The sequence below is a fragment of the Mucor mucedo genome (genome assembly GCF_025094135.1).
Source record: "Mucor mucedo strain NRRL 3635 chromosome Unknown EV154scaffold_23, whole genome shotgun sequence".
Taxonomy (NCBI): Eukaryota; Fungi; Mucoromycota; class Mucoromycetes; order Mucorales; family Mucoraceae; genus Mucor; species Mucor mucedo.
The window spans coordinates 311,409-330,276 of NW_026252307.1; the positions used below are offsets into that span (position 1 = coordinate 311,409).

Consider the following 18,868-nt stretch of genomic DNA (forward strand, 5'->3'; position numbering starts at 1 on the left):
TATTAGAGTGAAGCCTGAATGAGACGTTGAAGGTAAGCTAGAAAGCACGAAAACATAATAACAACATATTTATTGTGATGAATTTTCGTTTTGATTTCAGGAATTTGAAATCAAGTTGACCTCTTGGTGTCATAAAGTATCAAATTCTGCGTTACAACTGTGTGTAACACAGTTGTGTGTAATTAAAATCGGCTGTCCTTAAGAAACCCCACCCTTGCAAGCCCAAAGAAAGTATTGGGAACTCATATTTAACGATATCATAACCATTTAAGCGACACCATAATTTCCTTCTTCCCATAGAGACCGAGTAAGATAAATATTAGCTGTTCTTTACAGTGTGCATGTGTAACATTATAAGGCCTTCTCGGCGAAGCCTTCCGGACGATTTTTATTTTATATCATAGAGAAATAAATCTTTCGACCGAAAAGTGCAAGGTCGAATTTCTTGTGTGTCTTGCACTAAGACCCACTTCTCAAAAACAAAATCTTAATTCACAAAACGGTAAAAAGCAGACAGTAAAGCGTGTTGGCGTTTTAGAAATACGTAGGCTTAACCTTTTTTTTTATTTGTGGTACAAATAGACGTATAGACGCGCCATCTATACACTATTGTGCACCCTACGTAAGCTGTATAAAACGTGGGCTTTGGTGTGCTTTTGTTTTGTTTTCTGCTTTTACTCGCCTGAAACTTAATTTTTTAAAAAAAAAATGGATGAAGAGCATGACTACTCTCGGTATAAATTCTGTATTGCTTTCGGTAATAAATAAAGGAGGAACAATTTGGTGACTTATGACATTGATACTGACTTGAATAAGTTCTCGACCATCACTGCCTCCATAGTAACATCTATGAAATAGGCAGTTACTTCGAAGACGGACTTAACGAGTGGTAAGACTAAAATTGTAACAACATAAAAGACTCTTTGTTCTCATTAAGATAGTGCCTGAAAAAAGGTGGAAAGGAAAATCTACCGCTTCAATTATATACGACACCACCAGTAAGACCGTAATATCTAATGATAAATATGTTAATTATTCAATGTCGGAAACCGAGGAACTCCCAGAAAATTGGCTTTACATACCCAACGTTTTTACCGAACTTTATAATACCTATGAAAAACATCAGGAAGATCATTGTGAACGAAATTGGTTTTATGTTGTTCAACAGATGGCAATAAAAGTTTTACAGGGGCATGCGAACATTAGGAAACAAGAATTAAATTGTTCAGAAGCAGAGTTATGTTATGTCTTTACTATTCCTACAGGTTGGAATGAAAACATCAAAGAGGAGCTTATCCGGCCACTTTTCATAAAATCTGGTGTGCTTAACGAAGAAGATGATCAAGGCAGATTAATTTTTTTCACTGATTTGGAGTTAAATTTTCGATATCTGCAATCTAGAAGGTTTAGGGAGTTCAATGTAGCAATGAATCAAGGTCATCAGTACATCATAATGTCTTTGTATTTTCAGCAAGAGATACGTGTCAATCTAAATTTGGTTTCAGCACAATATCCAAGCTTCAAAACAGTGGACAGCGGATATGTTCCTCAACTATTGAAGGATTTTCATTTTACAATTTCTCTTAGGTCTCACAATGTCAAGTCGTCACTGACAACATGTCTTGAGAAATTTTGTGATTCCGAACTGGTACTCAAAATTATTGACCAGATGCTCCAAATTCTAGAAGAAACAATATCACGCACATACGTAGAAAGATTTAGGGAAACTATGTCGGATTTTATACTTGGACGTCCCTTATCGTATCAGCCGTTTTTTAGTATAAATTTGGAATATGCTTATGATTCAAAATACGGCAAAAAGGAATTTGACCTCATGATCAACAATATTAGATCATTTACTATGGGAAATGTTTATGAGGCCTTGATTCCCTCTGTCGCTAAAAGCTGCATGAATGGAATAAGCACATTACTTCAGGGTACAGACAATATCAAATCTAGATCTCTAGTAATTTTTCACACGGACGATGTCAATATTGACAAGAGGATGGTAGCAGTACTCGGTTTAGTTAAAAAATGGTCAAAGACACGTAGCAAACAGAAAGATAGCCCATACGAATTAATCGGCGAATCAATCGGGGATGACCAATACTTCGTTTATGAATTTGATGCCACACATAGAATGAAAATGGCTAGTGTGTTTGTAAGAAAACACATGAATGATTACAATATCCGTAGAGACCCAATCATATTGCCTAGAGACTCGTCAAATGAAGAATATGGAAGCTGTTCAAAGCCTGTTTATTTTATAAATATAGGTAGATAAATTTTATTTTGATTTTTTAACGTACTGACTTTTCGCCTTAAAATAGACCTGCTACCTACAAAAAACAAAATTACTCTGACATATGTCGATGAGAAGAGTCGAGTCAAACAAATAGAAGATATTCGCTTGTAAGTGTGTCATAATCGTAATACAAAGTTTATATATGTTGATCTAAACGAATGTTAATTTTTTATTTCCATTACAGTAACATACAACCTTTGCATACATTTTTCAAACAATCAGAATTGTATCAAAGATTGCAGCTTCATATAAATGATAGGTAACAAAGAGCAAAAAAAAAAGTAGTTCCAGTTATTTACTTCTACATCTATAGAATTAAGACACATTTAGAAAAACTGTTTGCCGACTATCTTACAATGTACTCCAAGTCAAACCAAAAAACAAAATCAGCGAGTTTACTTCAATCTGCATCAGAATTTTTCAAACGAATTTTACGAAAAGTTGAAACCAAGAGTACTTTTGGAAATTACCTTAGAATAAAAAGCAGTAAAAATCGGTCAAAGAAAATTAGATATTTATTTGCCTCTTCAAGGCCACACCTACTTGAAAGACTTACGAAAAATGTTAAAATGGATAGTCTTTTTGCGTTAAGGGATAATTCCGATAACGACGAAGTGGATTTACTGGTTACTTCAAATCCTGGTTACATCTTCTTTTTTATTGTAGCATACCTGCACAATTTAAAAAAGTTCATGGAAAAAAAACTAAAAGAGAAATTCGGTAATGATTTGCGTGTCAAAAACATATGGTACGGTGTATCTGTTGACAAGCATTTATTGGAAACTGTATTCGTGTCGAAAAAAAAGCTGGAAAAATTATTTTATGCAAGTGGGATACTTCTGAAGGACAACAATCTTAGGAGAGCAAAATTCAGCGTTCGCGGCGAAGAAATTCTACCAGCTATTCAGAAAATCTTGGATTTCAAATTGAAGATGAAATCATACTTTGTTGTTTCACACATATTTCCACAGCATGTTCAGCTTACTTTGCATCAAACTGTTAAGTTAGCATCGCCTGGAGAAGATGCAGCTAGCATTATTATTGAAGATAAAATAGTTTACTTTGATGATGTGTATGATGAATTATGCAAAAACATTTGGAAGAAAATGCAGTCAAATTGTCAGCTTACTTATTGCATGACACACAAAAACAAAAACAATACAGAATATGATTTCGGCTCATTCCAAGCATATCGAGACATCCGGCAAAATCTGAAGCAACACATTATTGAACTTGTAAGTTGATACCAAGAACAATTGATTATTTATTAACTTCTTTACAAGTAGCTAAAAAACGATAGTCATAATGTGGACATGAAGTTATGTACGAAGTTCAATGTCAATAAAAAATGTTCTTGTCATATGGTTATATCTCTTCGTTTCGTAATCGAGAAAGGTCTTCAACCAGTTATAGAAAATATTGTAAGAACGATAGCCGCCACATTGACTAATTGCGATCTGTTTGAAAATTATAAGACGGATTATCTTTTTGTACCGGGAGATCCTTTTAATCTAAGTTACCGCTCACCTTTCTATAATGTTTATACAAGTATACTTCAAAAAGTAATGGATGATGGCATAAAGTCAAAAGGAAAAGATACCCAAGCATTTGTGATGAAGGATTCACTTGACCAGTTATTGGATTTGTTTAAAATTAGCAAGCCGCATATGTTTGACAGGTTTACAAAAGGGACATTGTGTCAAGTACCAGGCAATACATATGGGATTCAGGTTTATGATAATCAGTTTCGTAGGAGGCACCCGTTTGTTCATGTAGCCTGTAATGGTGATATCAAACACAATCTTTCGAGGTCCGGTGATTGCCTAATTTTGATTGAAAAAGGGAGAAAACTTTCGACAACGGGAACAATGATCAAAGTAAGAAATTGTGAAAATGCAGCTGCTGGTACTTTTTTTCTTTTTTTTTGCTGTTATAAATGAAGACACCCTAACTTTTGATAGAAATGCCACTCTAGTAATTATTCGAGCCAGAAATCCCTGTCGTACCAATCTGAAAAAACATGTTATTTTAGATGCGGTTAAAAAAGCCTCAGATTATGAAATTTATTTCGGCGTAAAAGATAATTCAGTATATGATCTCATCTTAGAGTGTAAGCATCTTACTTATGATTATTCACTAGAATATTCATTAAGAATAATGGCTAAATCTAGTGATCCAAACCAATACTTGATTAAATCTCGAGTTTTAGGAGAGCCATTAACCTTAGCTTATATTTGAATAAACAAATAGCCAGTTTAATAAAACAATTTCATTTTGACAACAAAGTCTTATTTTTACTTGTTCATAAAACTCGGGAGAGAAAAAGAAACGCTTTTTAGGGACAAAGTGCACCCCAAAACAATGTAAGTTGTGAAATTATATTCAACATTTTATACCTCAATCGCTAGTCTTTTACCACTGTGCTCAATCAACTGGACTTCCCACAACAAGGAAATATCGAAGGCAGTGTAATTATCAGATCGCTAATTTTGAACGGCGGTAATAGCATCGGGATCGCATGAAATCTCATCTTTTTTTTTTAGTGTGCGTATGAGTCACCCCCCATAAAAAGATGTCAGTTGACAATTCGATTGCGATATAAAGAAAAATAAAATAAACATGTGGGGGGTGTTGAGAATATATATAATCGGTAAAAATGTGCTACACAAAGACAATAAAAAAAAACGTGGTGAGGGTCATACCACCTGTCACAACCTTATTCTCAAACCAATGATATATTGACACTCTATTGTTTACTTGTTACGGTGTTCTGAATTTCTTAATCGTTCTAAAGTAATTTTTGAAACAAAAGATGTCGTTCGTAATGAAGGTTTAAAGAATGATTGTATATATATATCTTTTTGTTCATGATTTAATTAAGAAAAAAAAAAAAGCAGGTGATGACTTAAATTTAAAAATAGCTTTTTTTTTTTTTTTTTTTTAGGGTGATGGCAAAAAGGGAGGACAATTTTATTTATAAAAAAAAGTTAAAATGTATTTCTAAGGGTGCATGAAAGAATGAAGCTTTTTCTTTTTGGAATCCCAACCAAACAAAGTTAGCCGCAACAATAGAAGGGAAAAAAAATATATATATAAAAAAGTCTTTTTTTAAAGAAAGACCTACAGAAAAGAAAGGTTAGAAGCAATGATTTGTGTAAACAAAAAAATTCCCTCCAATTAAAAAAAAAATTAAAAAATTCCAAATCCAATTCCAAATCCGTAAGACAAAAAATCCAAAAATCCAAAAAAAAAAAACCCCTCAGAAAGCTTTTTTTTTTTCCTTGAGAAAGACTAGCACAGACACAAAAATTGAAACACTCAGAGAGAGACTGAAGATAGATCGTCCAGATACAAAAAGAGACAGAAGGGCGACGACAAGAAAATATAAAAAAGAACAATTCCTCAAAATAATAAAAAAATAGAAGACATATTGACCCTTAGAATAGTTTTGCAGTTGCGGCTAATGAGGAACGATGTTGGGAGGGGGTAGTGCTAGATGACAAATCAGTACTTTTTTTTTTGCTTTGTTCGAGTTACTTGGAAGAACCCCAAAGAAGAGTATACACCATGTGGAAAGCTGTTGGGAGCTAATGTGTGACAAATCAGTAATTTTTTTGCTTTTTGAGTGTTACTTAGCAACCACAAAGAGAGAGAGAGCTTGGCAACCCAGACCAAAAAGAGAGGGAGCGTTTTGCTTTAGCAACCAAAAAGAGGAGAGAGAGAAACCAGTTTAAAAAAGTTGAAATTTCTGTTCTGGATTGATGAGGGGGGGAGAGAAATAAGTGCATCAAAAATAGGGGAGACATCCCTCCCTAAATTTTGTTTCTGTGTGTGTGTGTGTGTGTGTTTGTTTCTTTTTAAAAATTGGAAAACTTATCGACAACCACTACACCTAGCAGCGAAGAGAGAGACCATCAGCGATGAGAGAGAACCAGAAGAGCCCATAGCAGGATTAGGGAAACGACGGGGAATTTAAACTGTTACAAAAGAGAAAACAAGATTTAGTCAAGTTTTAAAAGTGGATACCAGCGAGAGAGAGAGACAGAAATGGAGCCAAAAGGGAGCATTATGTTTAAAGAAGAGGATTGATTTGAAAAAAGAAAAAGAGCGAGGAAAAAAAAAAAAAGAGAGAGAAAGAAAAAAAAATATAGAAAGGGTTTCTTTTATAGATTATTGGGAGAGAGATAGTTATAAATAGCAGGTGACTATTTTATTGAGGGAACAAACCGCATGGATTGCATGAATTTCCGTAATTGGCAAGTTTTATATATTTAGACATAACCAATAGAAATTGAAGGGGGGGGAGGTAAAGACATAGTTATTTTTATTACAAGACGTCTTTTCTTAAATGATTTAATTTACCAGAACTTAATAATCTTTCACGAAAAGAGTGTTGAGGATAATGGTGGTGATGATGATGATCATCAGCCGGAATATTAAAACTTGGAGCGTTTGAATGAGACCAATCATCTGCAGGGATGACGAGAGCGGCAGACGTTTGATATGTATTTTGTTGTTGTTGTTGATGAAATTGATGATGATGAATATTTACAGTTGGTAATGATGCATGAGGCATAGTAGGAGAATTTGTTGTTGAAGTAACGGGAGTATCATCCATGGCAGGAATCGAAATAGAAGAATGGGTAGTGTAAAGAGGTATCGAATGAATATTATGTCTTGTTAATAATTCTTGTTGTGCTCGTAACTGTTCTTGAAGCAACTGAACTTGTTTCTTATGAGTGATTGGCTTCTTTCGTTGCTGCTGTAAAAGCGATAATCTTTCTCTTAGAGACTTATTTCGTTTGTCAAGTTGTTTAATATAATCAACTGACTTGAATAGAATGGTACTCTTGGAATTATTGATATTCTTTAAGGTCGGAATGATTTCTGTCAATTCTTTAAATCCACCACGGATGGTATTACGTCGTTTTTGCTCAGATGCAATATGATTGGCTCGTTTCTGATCATCAGATAATAATTCTCGATTCTCTTCTTCTTCAAGACGTCTTTTCCCATGAGATGAGGGGACTTTGTCCTATAATTGAACGGTTAGATTTACAACTCCGCAGAAGGAAAGAAGAAAATAATAAGTGTGGGAAATTTACCTTTACTTCTTCCTTGAAAAATGAATTCAAGAATTCGGAAAAGGTCTTTTCATCTTGTTTTTTCTCAAGCTGAGGAACATAGGCTATATAAGATAATAATAGTGATTAGTGTACATTCCAGAGAAAAATCAATTTTTGTTGGCTTACCTTCTATTGGCTCAGGCTCAGGAAGCTCATCGTATGCACTGGAAACGGAGTCTGCACGTCCAGTGTAGAGTGAAGGCAAAGGGTCCCAAATGGATGAATTACTTGTTGTACTAGTCACGCTAGAAGCTTTATGAGATGCGTCGTATTCCATAATTGATAGATATACAATAAAATAATTAAAGAAGAAAGCGAGATAGCAAGAGAGAGAGAGAGAGAAAGAGAGAGAGAGAGAGAAAAGGGGGAAAAAGAGAAAATACTTGATACTTGTTATATCATTCAGTGTGTTTAGAGTGAGATAAAAGGTCTTTTCTTTAATGAAGATATCTTTTGTTAGTTTTTTAATGTTTACAAGTTGAAAAAAGAGTCCAGAAAGCAAAAGAAGAGTGAGGTGCTTTTATAGTCACCCTGAACAAAAAAAAAAAAAAAAAGGCCCTTTGAACCCTTCTTAAACTTACACCCGGTTTTCTCCGCTACAAGTTGGTTGTACCTTTTTATTGCTGATTCATAAGGTTTCACATGAGGGCCTGACTGAGTTATTTTCCCCACAAAAAAATACCCATTCCGCGGAGGAAGAAAAAAAAAAGGTAGGAAATAATTCAATGATTCATTATTTATGATAAATCCACTACTACTACTTCTTTTTTTCTTTTTACACCGTGGGAGATTTAATCTCTTTTTAGGCCCGGTCATGAGTCATTCTTTCCAATTTAAGCTTCCCCACGTTTCACTGCTCTCTGTCCCTTTCTTTATTGTTCACATTAAAAAAGGGGGGGAAGAGTCCAGACTCTAAAAGAAAAAAATAAAAAAAAAAGCAAAAATGTTTATCCCACAATTACAACTTGGATCGGAGTCCTGTTGCCTGTTAAAAAAGGGGAATGAGGGTCCCTCTCTTACATCTTTACACACTTTAAAAATTATAACCCATCATATCACTGGTGCGTTATTTCTAATTACCCAATAAAGGATTTAAACTAGCCACTGTTTAATTTTAGCATCCCGCATTTCCCATCTTTTACCCCGGATTTCGCTGAATCAATTGTACACGCACTACTGACGAAACAACCTTATTTTATGAGGGGAAGGTTAAAAAAAGAAGGAAATGATGAAAGGTTTCCTCCACTGCTGAGATGAAATCTAACAAAACCCACCATTTATTTAGTACAGTTTAATCTATTAGCCATGACTACATGTGCCTGTAATCAATTATAGCTATTTTTTTTATTTTAATGCCCAGCAGTAGTTGCGGAGCTATATCTTTCTTAAAAGAATCGTTTCTTGAACCATTAAAATCTTACCCGTGATTGGTGATGGTTGTACAACACACTCTGTACATTTTACAGAGTCAAAAAATTCGTTTGTCATTCCTTTTCCATTTCTGTTCTATCCCGCCTTCTTCCCACCAAACAAAAAAAAAACCAAACAGCAACATTTTGCCTTGAACACACCCGTGAGCCACAACATCAATATATATATATAGTCTAGAAACAAGAAAAAAAAACATGGCCCGAGTTTTATTTCTTGTTCACCTGACCCAAATGACCGCTCAAGCCTTCTTGTGCGCATACATATCCTTACATGTGAGATTTTATATTGATTTACATTTCGTCTGCATTTATTATTACTCACTTTCTCCGCAAAAAAACAACAAATTGCGCAGACAGAAAAATGCATCATATTGCATCTTTTTCTTACATGCAACCAAAGAAAAAAAATGAGCCCCATGTTTTTTTTTATTATATTCGTCGTACAGATCCTACCAAAAGACCTATCTTAAACATTGATAAAGAAAAAAAAAAGGCGCACCCGTACACCATTACAGCACGTGATATCGTTTATCTTCTTGATTATGGGTTACCAAGAGGACCCCCTATCTCTTTCATGTACATCAATCAAGTGTATACGATGACATTCACCTTCAATAACGCTGAGATATAATTAAAAAGAGAGATCTCCCGTACTTATTGTGTCACAAACCCTAAAGTGCTCCATTTATAAACAACAAAAATTCGATTTTATGTGTTTAGTGGCATACTACCAGAGACTAATTACATCATTTCCATTAACAAAATGGTTGAACGCGTGCATATCTTTGTATTAAAATTACTCTTTTGTTAAATTTCATTGTTTGAACGTTTATTATGATGCACGGGAACTGACTTGCGCCCCCCCCCCCTCATCCCATTGCACAAGGCACACTATGACAAGAAAAATTGCTCCCCTTCCATGATACATTGAAAGTAAAAGATCATGTAGTGGGGGGTGGATAGTGTATTAGTCAGTGTAAATATTACTTGTTTTAAATCTCCTTTATAATAAAAAAAAAGTCCCTTGTGAGTGTGTACACATTACTTAATTCTACAAAGAAGTATTAGATTGCTTTTTTGTCGCAGAATCTTGTTTCTGTTTGCATAATTCCTAACCAGTTTCTTGGTCACAGCCACATGATTTATATTTTTTTTAACACATGAAAAAAAGTATTAGTAGGAAAAAGGGATTGCATTTGACGCATCAACTGATCTTTTAGGGTGTTTTTTTATTTTATTATCAAAGCCATAAATGCCAATTAGCCTGCGAGAGAGAGAGACTTTTTATTTAACAATTGCATTTAGGATTGTCCTGTACCTTTTTTTGTGTGTGGGTTATTCATTTTTTTCTCTAAAAACAAAAAAAAATAGATGAATTAAATATTCGAGTCAGACTTTGTCATAAATTTTTTTTTTTTTTTTTTTTTGGAAAAGCGTTTTCTTCATCAGGTACATAAAAAAAACGATGACTGATAAACGTTTAGATTCTTAACACGAGAGTACGATACTATCACATAAAAAGCTACTACCAAAACAAAAAGAATCACCTTTTTATGTACATATTTATTTCAAGTATAGTGAAATTTAAGATAAATTAACTCTTAGTCATAGAATTGCGTTACACGCTTCTCTCTCACATAACTTTTCTAACATTGTAACACGAATCATCTCCGTTCCAAAATTCTTTTTTGTGGGGGAAAAAGAAAAACTACTTTTTTTTTTTTCTGTCTGCTAAAAGCAATTTACCATGGCGATGAAATGATGATGAAATTTTTAAATTTTTTTTTTCCCACGGGTAAATTCTAATTCGCGCACGTACACATATACAAAAAAAAAACATTAAATGTTTTCTTTCACGTCAAGTGACTTAACATCGGGACGTTTTAATTTAAGATAGAGAATCAATAACTTAAAAAAAGCAGATAATGTAATAAAGTCAACGAAAAAAAAGGTTGGCCCCCCAAAAATGTATGTAAAAACTTTTATTTTCTTGCCCGGTAATATGCACGTTTCATGGATGCTGCAAGAGAATAAATTTTGAACAATCCTTGGCCCTTTTCCTTCCTCGTATACAATCTTCCAAGAGATTTTTTCACCATCATCCAGCTTCTGAATGCAACTTTGCACAAAGTCCCAGTTCGCGTCCCTTTGTGATTGAGGGAGAGGATGACTCCGGTTGATCAGGCTAGGGATCAATCGATGACGATAGTGATGCTGACCCTGATAACACAGGGTCAGAGTCAGCAGCAGTAGAAAGTACTTTACACTTCTCTTGGTATGAATTGACTAAAGAAATTGTGTTCTTTAGTTGAGACACGGCCGCATTTTTGTTGTCGTTTTCTTGTAAATTAATGGCTTCTTCCAGCCGAGTCTTTAATTCAATCGAAAATGAGAGGAACTCATCAACAATACGCTCGTGTTCAATAATTGTAGTGCCGACATGACGTTGTGCCAAACGGTATAGAAACTCTATTGTTTCATCAGAGTTATACCGTGAGCGAAGAAGAGATGAATCTTGTCGCATCAGGAACAAACAGATACTCGCAAAGGGAATCAAAAGGCTTCTGTAAGTTTTCTTGTAAAACTATTTCGATCAATAAATAAGACCTCTGTATTTTTTTTTTTTTCAAATATTCGACGATTAAATTAACGATGGGTCTTTCTTGAAGAATGAGCTTTGAGATCATGTCCGTTCCAGGACGGTCTCTGGAGGGAAGAACAATATCGTTCAGATCGTAAAACTCCCAGTGGGAGGAAGAAAAGTATTTTCAGTAGCGTTAGCAGCGTCTCTTCTGGTTCTGATGGAACAGACAACATCGAGGATGCTGTAGTGGAGACATTGTTGTCGGTAAAGTTCAGAAATGTCTAATTCCATGATAATTCTGATATCTTCAACGAGTCCAAAATAAAACTTGATACATTTCAGCAACTCTAGTAGTAACAATTTGGGATAGGTTCTTTTTATTTTCTCTAAAAATAAAAAAGTATATCGAAATAGAAGAGTCTGAGAAAAATAATAACAGATTGCATTTTGAGTGAACTTTATATTTTGTTTCCCGCCTTGGCGACAGCCAGGGTGCGCGTAGTCGTACTGTTGGGATTATGATACTTTAATAGACATCAAGAGGTCAATATAACTTGACAACTTGAAATATATACAAGTTTATTAAAACCAACATAGTGTAAACCAGTATATATGTTTTACAGCTTCATTTCAGCTTCTCGTTTGGATTTTACCTTAATATTGCTGCGTAAAGATTAAGATCAAACGAGCTCAAAGGCGAAAAAGTGACGATAGAATTGCCAAAATAAGTAATCTAGTAAATCTTTAGTATTACGAGACACTTATTTATCAGATCATGCAACGTTTACTATTGTAAAAGATACATACTTGTTTGTCAAGTGTAATTGACAGTAGAACATAATAGTAATAGTTGATTATTTATTCATTATCTTTGTAATGAACATAAGATCCCAAATATAGAAGTATGTACTCGTAGTAGAAGAAGTGGTATAGCAGTATACAAGAGTATGCTGATTATGCAGCATCAAAAGTTGTTTTAATTTCATAGTTTATTTATTTAAACGATTTGCTTAATTATTCTTATAAGTGAATCGTACCCGAAATACGACAGATGGATCAAATCCAAACTTTGCTTGACAGTATTCCAAGCAAAAGAAAATTAAACCTCATTCACCAAGAACTTCTTTCTGCACCTATATCATTAACATGATATTATGGAACAGGGTGGATGGGTTAAGTTACGGGATAATTTTATTCATTTTTCGACTTCCGCTTAGATAAACCACTGATCGACAGATTGTATAACGAGGCACTGGTAGACGGTATATTTCCTTCTTCTTGGCATAGCTCCATTATGTCTCTCCTTCCAAAAAAAAGGGGGGGGGGATCAATCACTATTGCAAAACTGGCGACCGATTTCATTGACTAATTGTGACGCTAAAATCTTTACTAGAATCATCAATTCTCGTATGATACTAGCAGCTGATCATATCATTAACCTGCACCAAACCGGCTTTATGTGTGGTCGCTTTACTGGAGATAACGGTATCATCCTCAAATCCTTAATTGATTATGCTCATCTGGATCCCCGATACAATGAAACTGTCGCTCTTTTGTTGGATTTTATGAAAGAGCCAGTAACGGCAAGCTCAACACCTCCAAAACGCAGGTATTATCGGTAACCGGAAAACCGCTGGGGGTCAAATTGGCTTAATATACTGGCGAATCATTCCATCACTGACATATTTGATCATCGTTCATTGATGCCTATTACATACTTGGGGTACTTCATTATTCAATCTTCAAACGAGTCTATAAATACGTCGAAACCCTACTGTTGGAAATGATCGATACTCATTTTAACCGGGGTTCATCTTTTCGGGGAAGAACCACTGTCACCAACACTTTAGTCCTTTCCAAACTATGGTACCATTTGCGGTTGTTAAACCCCTCAAAGGTTTTTTTTTTAAAACAAGCTGGACGGTAAGCCCATGTTGGATCTAAACATGCTACAGATTTTTCTGTTATAGTTGTTGACCATGATTTCATTTGGTGCCCTTTGAATGTAGATTTTATTGATTTTCAAATAGACTCTCAAAGCTAAAAGATATTTCTCGTAGGAAGGTGCTTCCACTATATCTAGAAAATCTTGTATTGTCATTTTGGATTCGGATAACGTTTTTGAGTTATCGTTAAAATAGGCCGAAATACGAGAGTTTAGAAGACGCAAATTTTTAAGATCATCTACTGTATGCTTATTCTCTTCCAAAGGTTCCATAATTACTGTTTGGCACATAGGAGGGAATGGAATATTAAATTTACATATTATGGTGTTACCTTCTCGTTTTCTTCTACAAGTGCTGGTTTGTTTTGTTTTAATAAGACCATGTCCACGTACTATCTGAACTTTTGGATTTATCATCATGGTGAGCTGTTCCGTCCCACTTTTTTGCTGCAAGTGATCATAGTGTCAGCAAATCTACAGATATTTTCTTTAATTGACACGACTTCATCTTCACTACTGCATGCTTTGTCTTCGTATACGGGTGCATACTTCAACCATATTAACTTGTGTACATGTGGGGAACCTATTTAGAAAGTCTGTAAATAAATACCCGCCCAATCGTCAAAATAATTTTTACCTCTGTGTTGAAACTCGACCCTGAAAAAGTGCTCTTTGATCATAAAGCCAGCAAAAGGCCGTTCTTTATCCAGCCATGTTCTTTTCAATTCCCTAAACCGATGGTCAAAATATCTCGCAGCCGTGATTGGGTCAATTTGTAATACTCGTGCCTTTTATTCATACGTTAGTTCTTCAGCTTGCTCTTCCGTCATAATATCATCATCTACAACTTTTTTTCAAAACACAAAGAGGCTCATTCCATTTGATCTCTGCTGCAGAAACAGTTAAAAACTATGTCGGAACATTACACTGCCTGATCATAGCCATGCAATTTTTCTTTTCATTTTTCCAATACTCAGAAGATGAACGAACTCCCAAAAATGTCTTGAATGCTTGATCCCGGTTTAAAAGCCTTGTGACATAATCTTCGTTCGCAACATCCTTAACTGTAAAAGGGACACCATCACTTTCAGCATTTCCTCGTTTTCTCAAAATGGTATTGATATTAGAACTCATTTTGGTGAGCAGAAATTTTTGATCCATGTACAGGGCCAAGCCAGGACGCATGACAGTTCTTCCACATTTTAGCAAAGTAACTCTTGTGTGACCATGCAAGATCGTACTCGTTACACACACACTGCAAAAATGAACAGTAACGTTTTTTTTTTTTTAAAAAAAATAGAATAAACACGCTTTGAAATTTTTCTTTTTTTTTATCCATATAACTCGTTATGCCTTACACGTCCTATAACGCTTGTATTGTGCAAACTAATGGTGCAGTATTACTGGCCATGGTCATACTCAATTATTTAATCTTCTCTTTTAACATTTGGCCTCTCAAATATATCTTCGACGCGATGTTAATTCAATGTTTAGGTAAGAGTATGAATAATTGAATTACCAAAGCGTGGTTCTAATCAAAGCCCATTTAGAAATATTGCTTTCTCTTCTTTGCATTTACAATATTTGGTCAATTTACAAAGGAACGATCAACCCGTACATTGCTAAAGTTAAGGTTCCTTATGACATTTATTTTTTCAGTAAGTAGAAACATTGAGAAAGTAACTTTTTTTTATTAAACATCACTGCTCAGAACCTGGACCTCTTTCAAAAAACTTTTTTCAAACAGCACATTCAGTATTTTATGGTAATATACGTTGAATGATTAGACATATCTTTATTAAAAAGACTAACATATTCATGTACGTATAGAATTCTTATTGGGAAAACAACCTGTTCGACCCAATACACCCACACCCGCTGCAAAGGGACAACAATCAAAACATATGTTTGCGGACTTCTTAAACTTCGTCAAGGAGAAAGCCATTAATCCTATTTCAGCCGCCCCCAGTATTCCTGCTCCCAGTACTTCTGTTTCCAGTCGCACAACCTCTTGTGCACCAAGCCTTACAAGCATCTTTAAGACAGGATTTAACTCTTCTTTTGACATCTCACCACAGAGAGTCTTTTCGGTTTTATCCAATTCATTAGTTCCCAGAAGCAATACATTTAACATTGCAGTACCGAAGCTTAAGTATGTACCATGCATTAGGCCCCCTCTTCGACCATCTGCCCAAAGAGAGCGCATCATGTGGTATTTGAACAGAACAGAAAAAGTAATTACAGACTTTAGAATCGAACAGGTAAACACAAGAATGAATAGATACTCGAATAGATCAATAATATATTAACAATACAATACTTAGATTCTAGAACTCAAGAAAAACTGGACCAAATTCAACGATCGCTGCTCCATCATTTTCTATGACAGACTTCTTCTCGTAAGTGTGATTGGGTAAATTATTTAAAGACATGTTAATCAACTCTTTTTTTTGAAGGTCTTATACGAAAAAATGTTTTTGCCCTTGGCAAAAGCCATTGAACACTTTGATGTTGTTCTTGCTAAAAAAAACCAAAGCCTGGTAAAAGCACCTTCGGTTACCATTGCCCTCTCCTTAATGATCCCCGGGTTTAACGTAAGAATAATGACATGGATTGAGAGAGTTTTACATATTAACATTTATATTTTAGGACAATGAGGATTTCACAGTCTCAGAAGTTGTGGATTTTCTGGCATTACAAGGTCAAACGGACGAAGAAACTATGATGTACGTGAAAAACCGTATCTTAGGTAAGCTGAATTAAAAGGTTCGCAGTAAAAAAAGGATTATGTTTTTCTGATCGGGATCCCAAAATATAGATTTATCTAAAAGCAACAAGTTGGCTGGCTTCCGCTTCACCCCCAAGTCGGCTGGTATGCCTTCTGATGCTGACGTAAGTATATAGTGTCTTTTTAACGATGATTTTGGTTTTTTAATTATTATATTACAGATCATGTTACATGTGTTTGAGGTTTATTTAAGCCTTAAGGAACCCATGGTCATTCCCCCACTTGTGCCTGTAAGTAATCTAATAACAATCTATACGCAATATTCTAATTTTTAATTTTAGCCCCCCATTAACTTGTTTAAATTTCTTTTAACATATGTATATGTAACCCCAGAGTAAGTTATTTATTCGGAATTAATTACAACAGGTTTTGACTGATTATTTTTTATTAGATTGGAGCACTGGGACGTCTTTGAAAAGGCCAATTAAAAATAATAAAATAAAACAAAAAACAAAACATAAAGCAACCAATTTCTATAACCAGCAACTGTCATTTACATTTTTATATGTTTTATATCATTACAACCATACGAAAGTGAGATTCCGTATATTTACACTTCAGAGACATACGCGAAAGATGCTAGATGCGTTTTAGATTGCCTTGAATCAAGCCTTTTATCGATATCAATTCGCATAATCGCCTAGCAAAAATCACGCATTGTATTTGATAGATAAAATAGTTTTGGGCTTGTAGCAGTCATAAAGAAGGGGCCACTTTATCTAGTGAAGCTGCAACTGTATGGTGCAGCTTGAGTTGTGGATCATCACCAGTAAATGTGTTCGATGAGTATGTATGCTTCCTAGTAAAAAGATCATATGGTGGTGCGTGCGGACATTCAACCACATTCGAAAAAAAAAAAAGTACGAAGCAGTCGTACAGCTAATGAAAATACACGGAATACGGAGGGATTATCATAACAAATTTAGTGTGATTAATAAGGAGATTGTTGTATGTTATCCATTGAGTTTTTATCAAGTGTCAAATTTGAAGTCCATCACATAAAAAAAAAAATTGAAATCACCAGCAATTACAATGAATATGTATAGATGTTGAATTATAAATTCTAAGGCTTCTAGCAGTAGGCCAGGGTTTTGGCAAGGATCTGGAGACGCATAAATGCTACAGTACAGATTAGAATTAAATGTGACAGTTGACACACTTAAGAGGAGGAGGAGGAGTTGTTACTGTTAAAAGCCTTGTTGAAAAAGTATGATCTCCTAATATCGAGGTAGAGACATAACAGCAACTGCCTATGGGCTTACGTACACCATCTATACAATCAACAGCCGAAACCTATTTAAAATCTGGAATTTCAAAATTATCTGTTGGTAATGTCCATGTTTCATTGAAGAGGAATACATCAGATGATAGATATACGGGGTCGTTGAGAATCTGATCCAAGTGTGCCTGGAGACTAGGTACATTATGCTGATCATAGCCATACATTTTTTCTTTTCATTTTTCCAATACTCAGAAGATGAACGAACTCCCGAAAATGTCTTGAATGCTTGATCCCGGTTTAAAAGCCTTGTGACATAATCTTCGTTCGCAACATCCTTAACTGTAAAAGGGACACCATCACTTGCAGCATTGCCTCTTTTTCTCAAAATGATATTGATATTAGAACTCATTTTGGTGAGCAGAAATTTTTGATCCATGTACAGGGCCAAGCCAGGACGCATGACAGTTCTTCCACATTTTAGCAAAGTAACTCTTGTGTGACCATGCAAGATCGTACTCGTTACACACACACTGCAAAAATGAACAGTAACGCTTTTTTTTTAGAATAAACACGCTTTGAAATTTTTCTTTTTTTTTTTATACATATAACTCGTTATGTCTTACACGTCCTATAACGCTTGTATTGTGCAAACTAATGGCGCAGTATTACTGGCCATGGTCATACTCAATTATTTGATCTTCTCTTTTAACATTTGGCCTCTCATATATTTCTTCGACGCGATGTTAACTCAATGTTTAGGTAAGAGTATGAATAATTGAATTACCAAAGCGTGGTTCTAATCAAAGCCCATTCAGAAATATTGCTTTCTCTTCTTTGTATTTACAATATTTGGTCAATTTACAAAGGAATAATCAACTCACACATTGCTAAGGTTAAGGTTCCTTATGACGTTTATTTTTTCAGTAAGTAGAAACATTGAGAAAGTAACTTTTTTTTATTAAACATTACTGCCTCAGAACCTGGACCTCTCTCAGAAAACTTTTTTAAAACTGCACATTCAGTATTTTATGGTAATATACGTTGAATGATTAGACATATATTTATTAAAAAGACTAACATATTCATGTACGTATAGAATTCTTATTGGGAAAACAACCTGTTCGACCCAATACGCCCACACCCGTTGCAAAGGGACAACAATCAAAACACATGTTTGCGGACTTCTTAAACTTTATCAGGGAGAAAGTCAATAATCCTATTTCAGCCGCACCCAGTATTCCTGCTCCCAGTACTTCTGTTTCCAGTCGCACAACCTCTTGTGCACCAAGCCTTACCAGCATATTTAATACAGGATTCAACTCTTCTTTCGACATCTTACCACAGAGAGTCTTTTCCTCCTTATCCAATTTAGTAACTCCCATAAACAGCAAATTTAACATCGCAGCACCAAAGCTTAAATTTGCACCATGCATTAAGCCCCCTCTTCGACCATCTGTCCAAAGAGAGC

At 35.0% G+C, this 18,868-nt stretch overlaps 6 protein-coding genes across 6 annotated transcripts; 3 read left to right on the forward strand and 3 right to left on the reverse strand.

Annotated features, from left to right (window-relative positions):
* The first annotated feature begins 650 nt into the window (after positions 1-650).
* EV154DRAFT_139599 (uncharacterized protein) lies at positions 651-2,483 on the forward strand. Its single transcript, XM_051594059.1, has 4 exons — positions 651-757; positions 817-889; positions 955-2,276; positions 2,331-2,483. Exons 1-4 carry the CDS (start codon positions 709-711, stop codon positions 2,414-2,416), a joined length of 1,530 nt encoding a protein of 509 aa, XP_051460099.1. The 5' UTR covers positions 651-708; the 3' UTR covers positions 2,417-2,483.
* A 658-nt stretch (positions 2,484-3,141) lies between these two features.
* Positions 3,142-4,590, forward strand: EV154DRAFT_501193 (uncharacterized protein; the record flags this gene model as incomplete). The annotated part of the gene is made up of 2 exons (XM_051600672.1): positions 3,142-3,540; positions 3,592-4,590. Coding segments are annotated over 2 exons (969 nt in total), but the record flags the coding sequence as incomplete, so codon positions are not given.
* Positions 4,591-5,267: 677 nt separating this feature from the next.
* Positions 5,268-6,502, reverse strand: EV154DRAFT_139675 (uncharacterized protein). Its single transcript, XM_051594060.1, has 4 exons — positions 6,349-6,502; positions 5,843-5,962; positions 5,574-5,765; positions 5,268-5,329 (listed from the first exon to the last, which is right to left on the reverse strand). The coding sequence occupies exons 1-4, from the start codon at positions 6,370-6,372 to the stop codon at positions 5,306-5,308; spliced, it is 360 nt and encodes a 119-aa protein (XP_051460101.1). The 5' UTR covers positions 6,373-6,502; the 3' UTR covers positions 5,268-5,305.
* Positions 6,503-6,632: 130 nt separating this feature from the next.
* Positions 6,633-7,708, reverse strand: EV154DRAFT_460784 (uncharacterized protein; the record flags this gene model as incomplete). The annotated part of the gene is made up of 2 exons (XM_051597526.1): positions 6,633-7,333; positions 7,525-7,708. The coding sequence occupies 2 exons, from the start codon at positions 7,706-7,708 to the stop codon at positions 6,633-6,635; spliced, it is 885 nt and encodes a 294-aa protein (XP_051460102.1).
* A 1,257-nt stretch (positions 7,709-8,965) lies between these two features.
* On the forward strand, positions 8,966-9,403 carry EV154DRAFT_501203 (uncharacterized protein). Its single transcript, XM_051600673.1, has one exon. The coding sequence runs from the start codon at positions 9,057-9,059 to the stop codon at positions 9,270-9,272; it is 216 nt and encodes a 71-aa protein (XP_051460103.1). The 5' UTR covers positions 8,966-9,056; the 3' UTR covers positions 9,273-9,403.
* A 1,643-nt stretch (positions 9,404-11,046) lies between these two features.
* On the reverse strand, positions 11,047-11,736 carry EV154DRAFT_561193 (uncharacterized protein; the record flags this gene model as incomplete). Its single annotated transcript, XM_051605657.1, has 3 exons — positions 11,047-11,445; positions 11,513-11,602; positions 11,674-11,736. The coding sequence occupies 3 exons, from the start codon at positions 11,734-11,736 to the stop codon at positions 11,047-11,049; spliced, it is 552 nt and encodes a 183-aa protein (XP_051460104.1).
* Between the last annotated feature and the right edge of the window lie 7,132 nt (positions 11,737-18,868).

Coding starts and splice junctions, on each gene's coding strand:
- EV154DRAFT_139599 (XM_051594059.1), top strand. CDS start 709: ATGGATGAAGAGCATGACTACTCTCGGTATAAATTCTGTATTGCTTTC. Junction 890..954: donor GAAGACGGACTTAACGAGTG/GTAAGACTAAAA, acceptor GCCTGAAAAAAG/GTGGAAAGGAAAATCTACCG. Junction 2,277..2,330: donor TGTTTATTTTATAAATATAG/GTAGATAAATTT, acceptor GCCTTAAAATAG/ACCTGCTACCTACAAAAAAC.
- EV154DRAFT_139675 (XM_051594060.1), bottom strand. CDS start 6,372: ATGCTCCCTTTTGGCTCCATTTCT. Junction 5,963..6,348: donor TCCCTTTTGGCTCCATTTCT/GTCTCTCTCTCT, acceptor TGGGTTGCCAAG/CTCTCTCTCTCTTTGTGGTT. Junction 5,766..5,842: donor CTTCTTTGGGGTTCTTCCAA/GTAACTCGAACA, acceptor GTTCCTCATTAG/CCGCAACTGCAAAACTATTC.
- EV154DRAFT_501203 (XM_051600673.1), top strand. CDS start 9,057: ATGGCCCGAGTTTTATTTCTTGTTCACCTGACCCAAATGACCGCTCAA.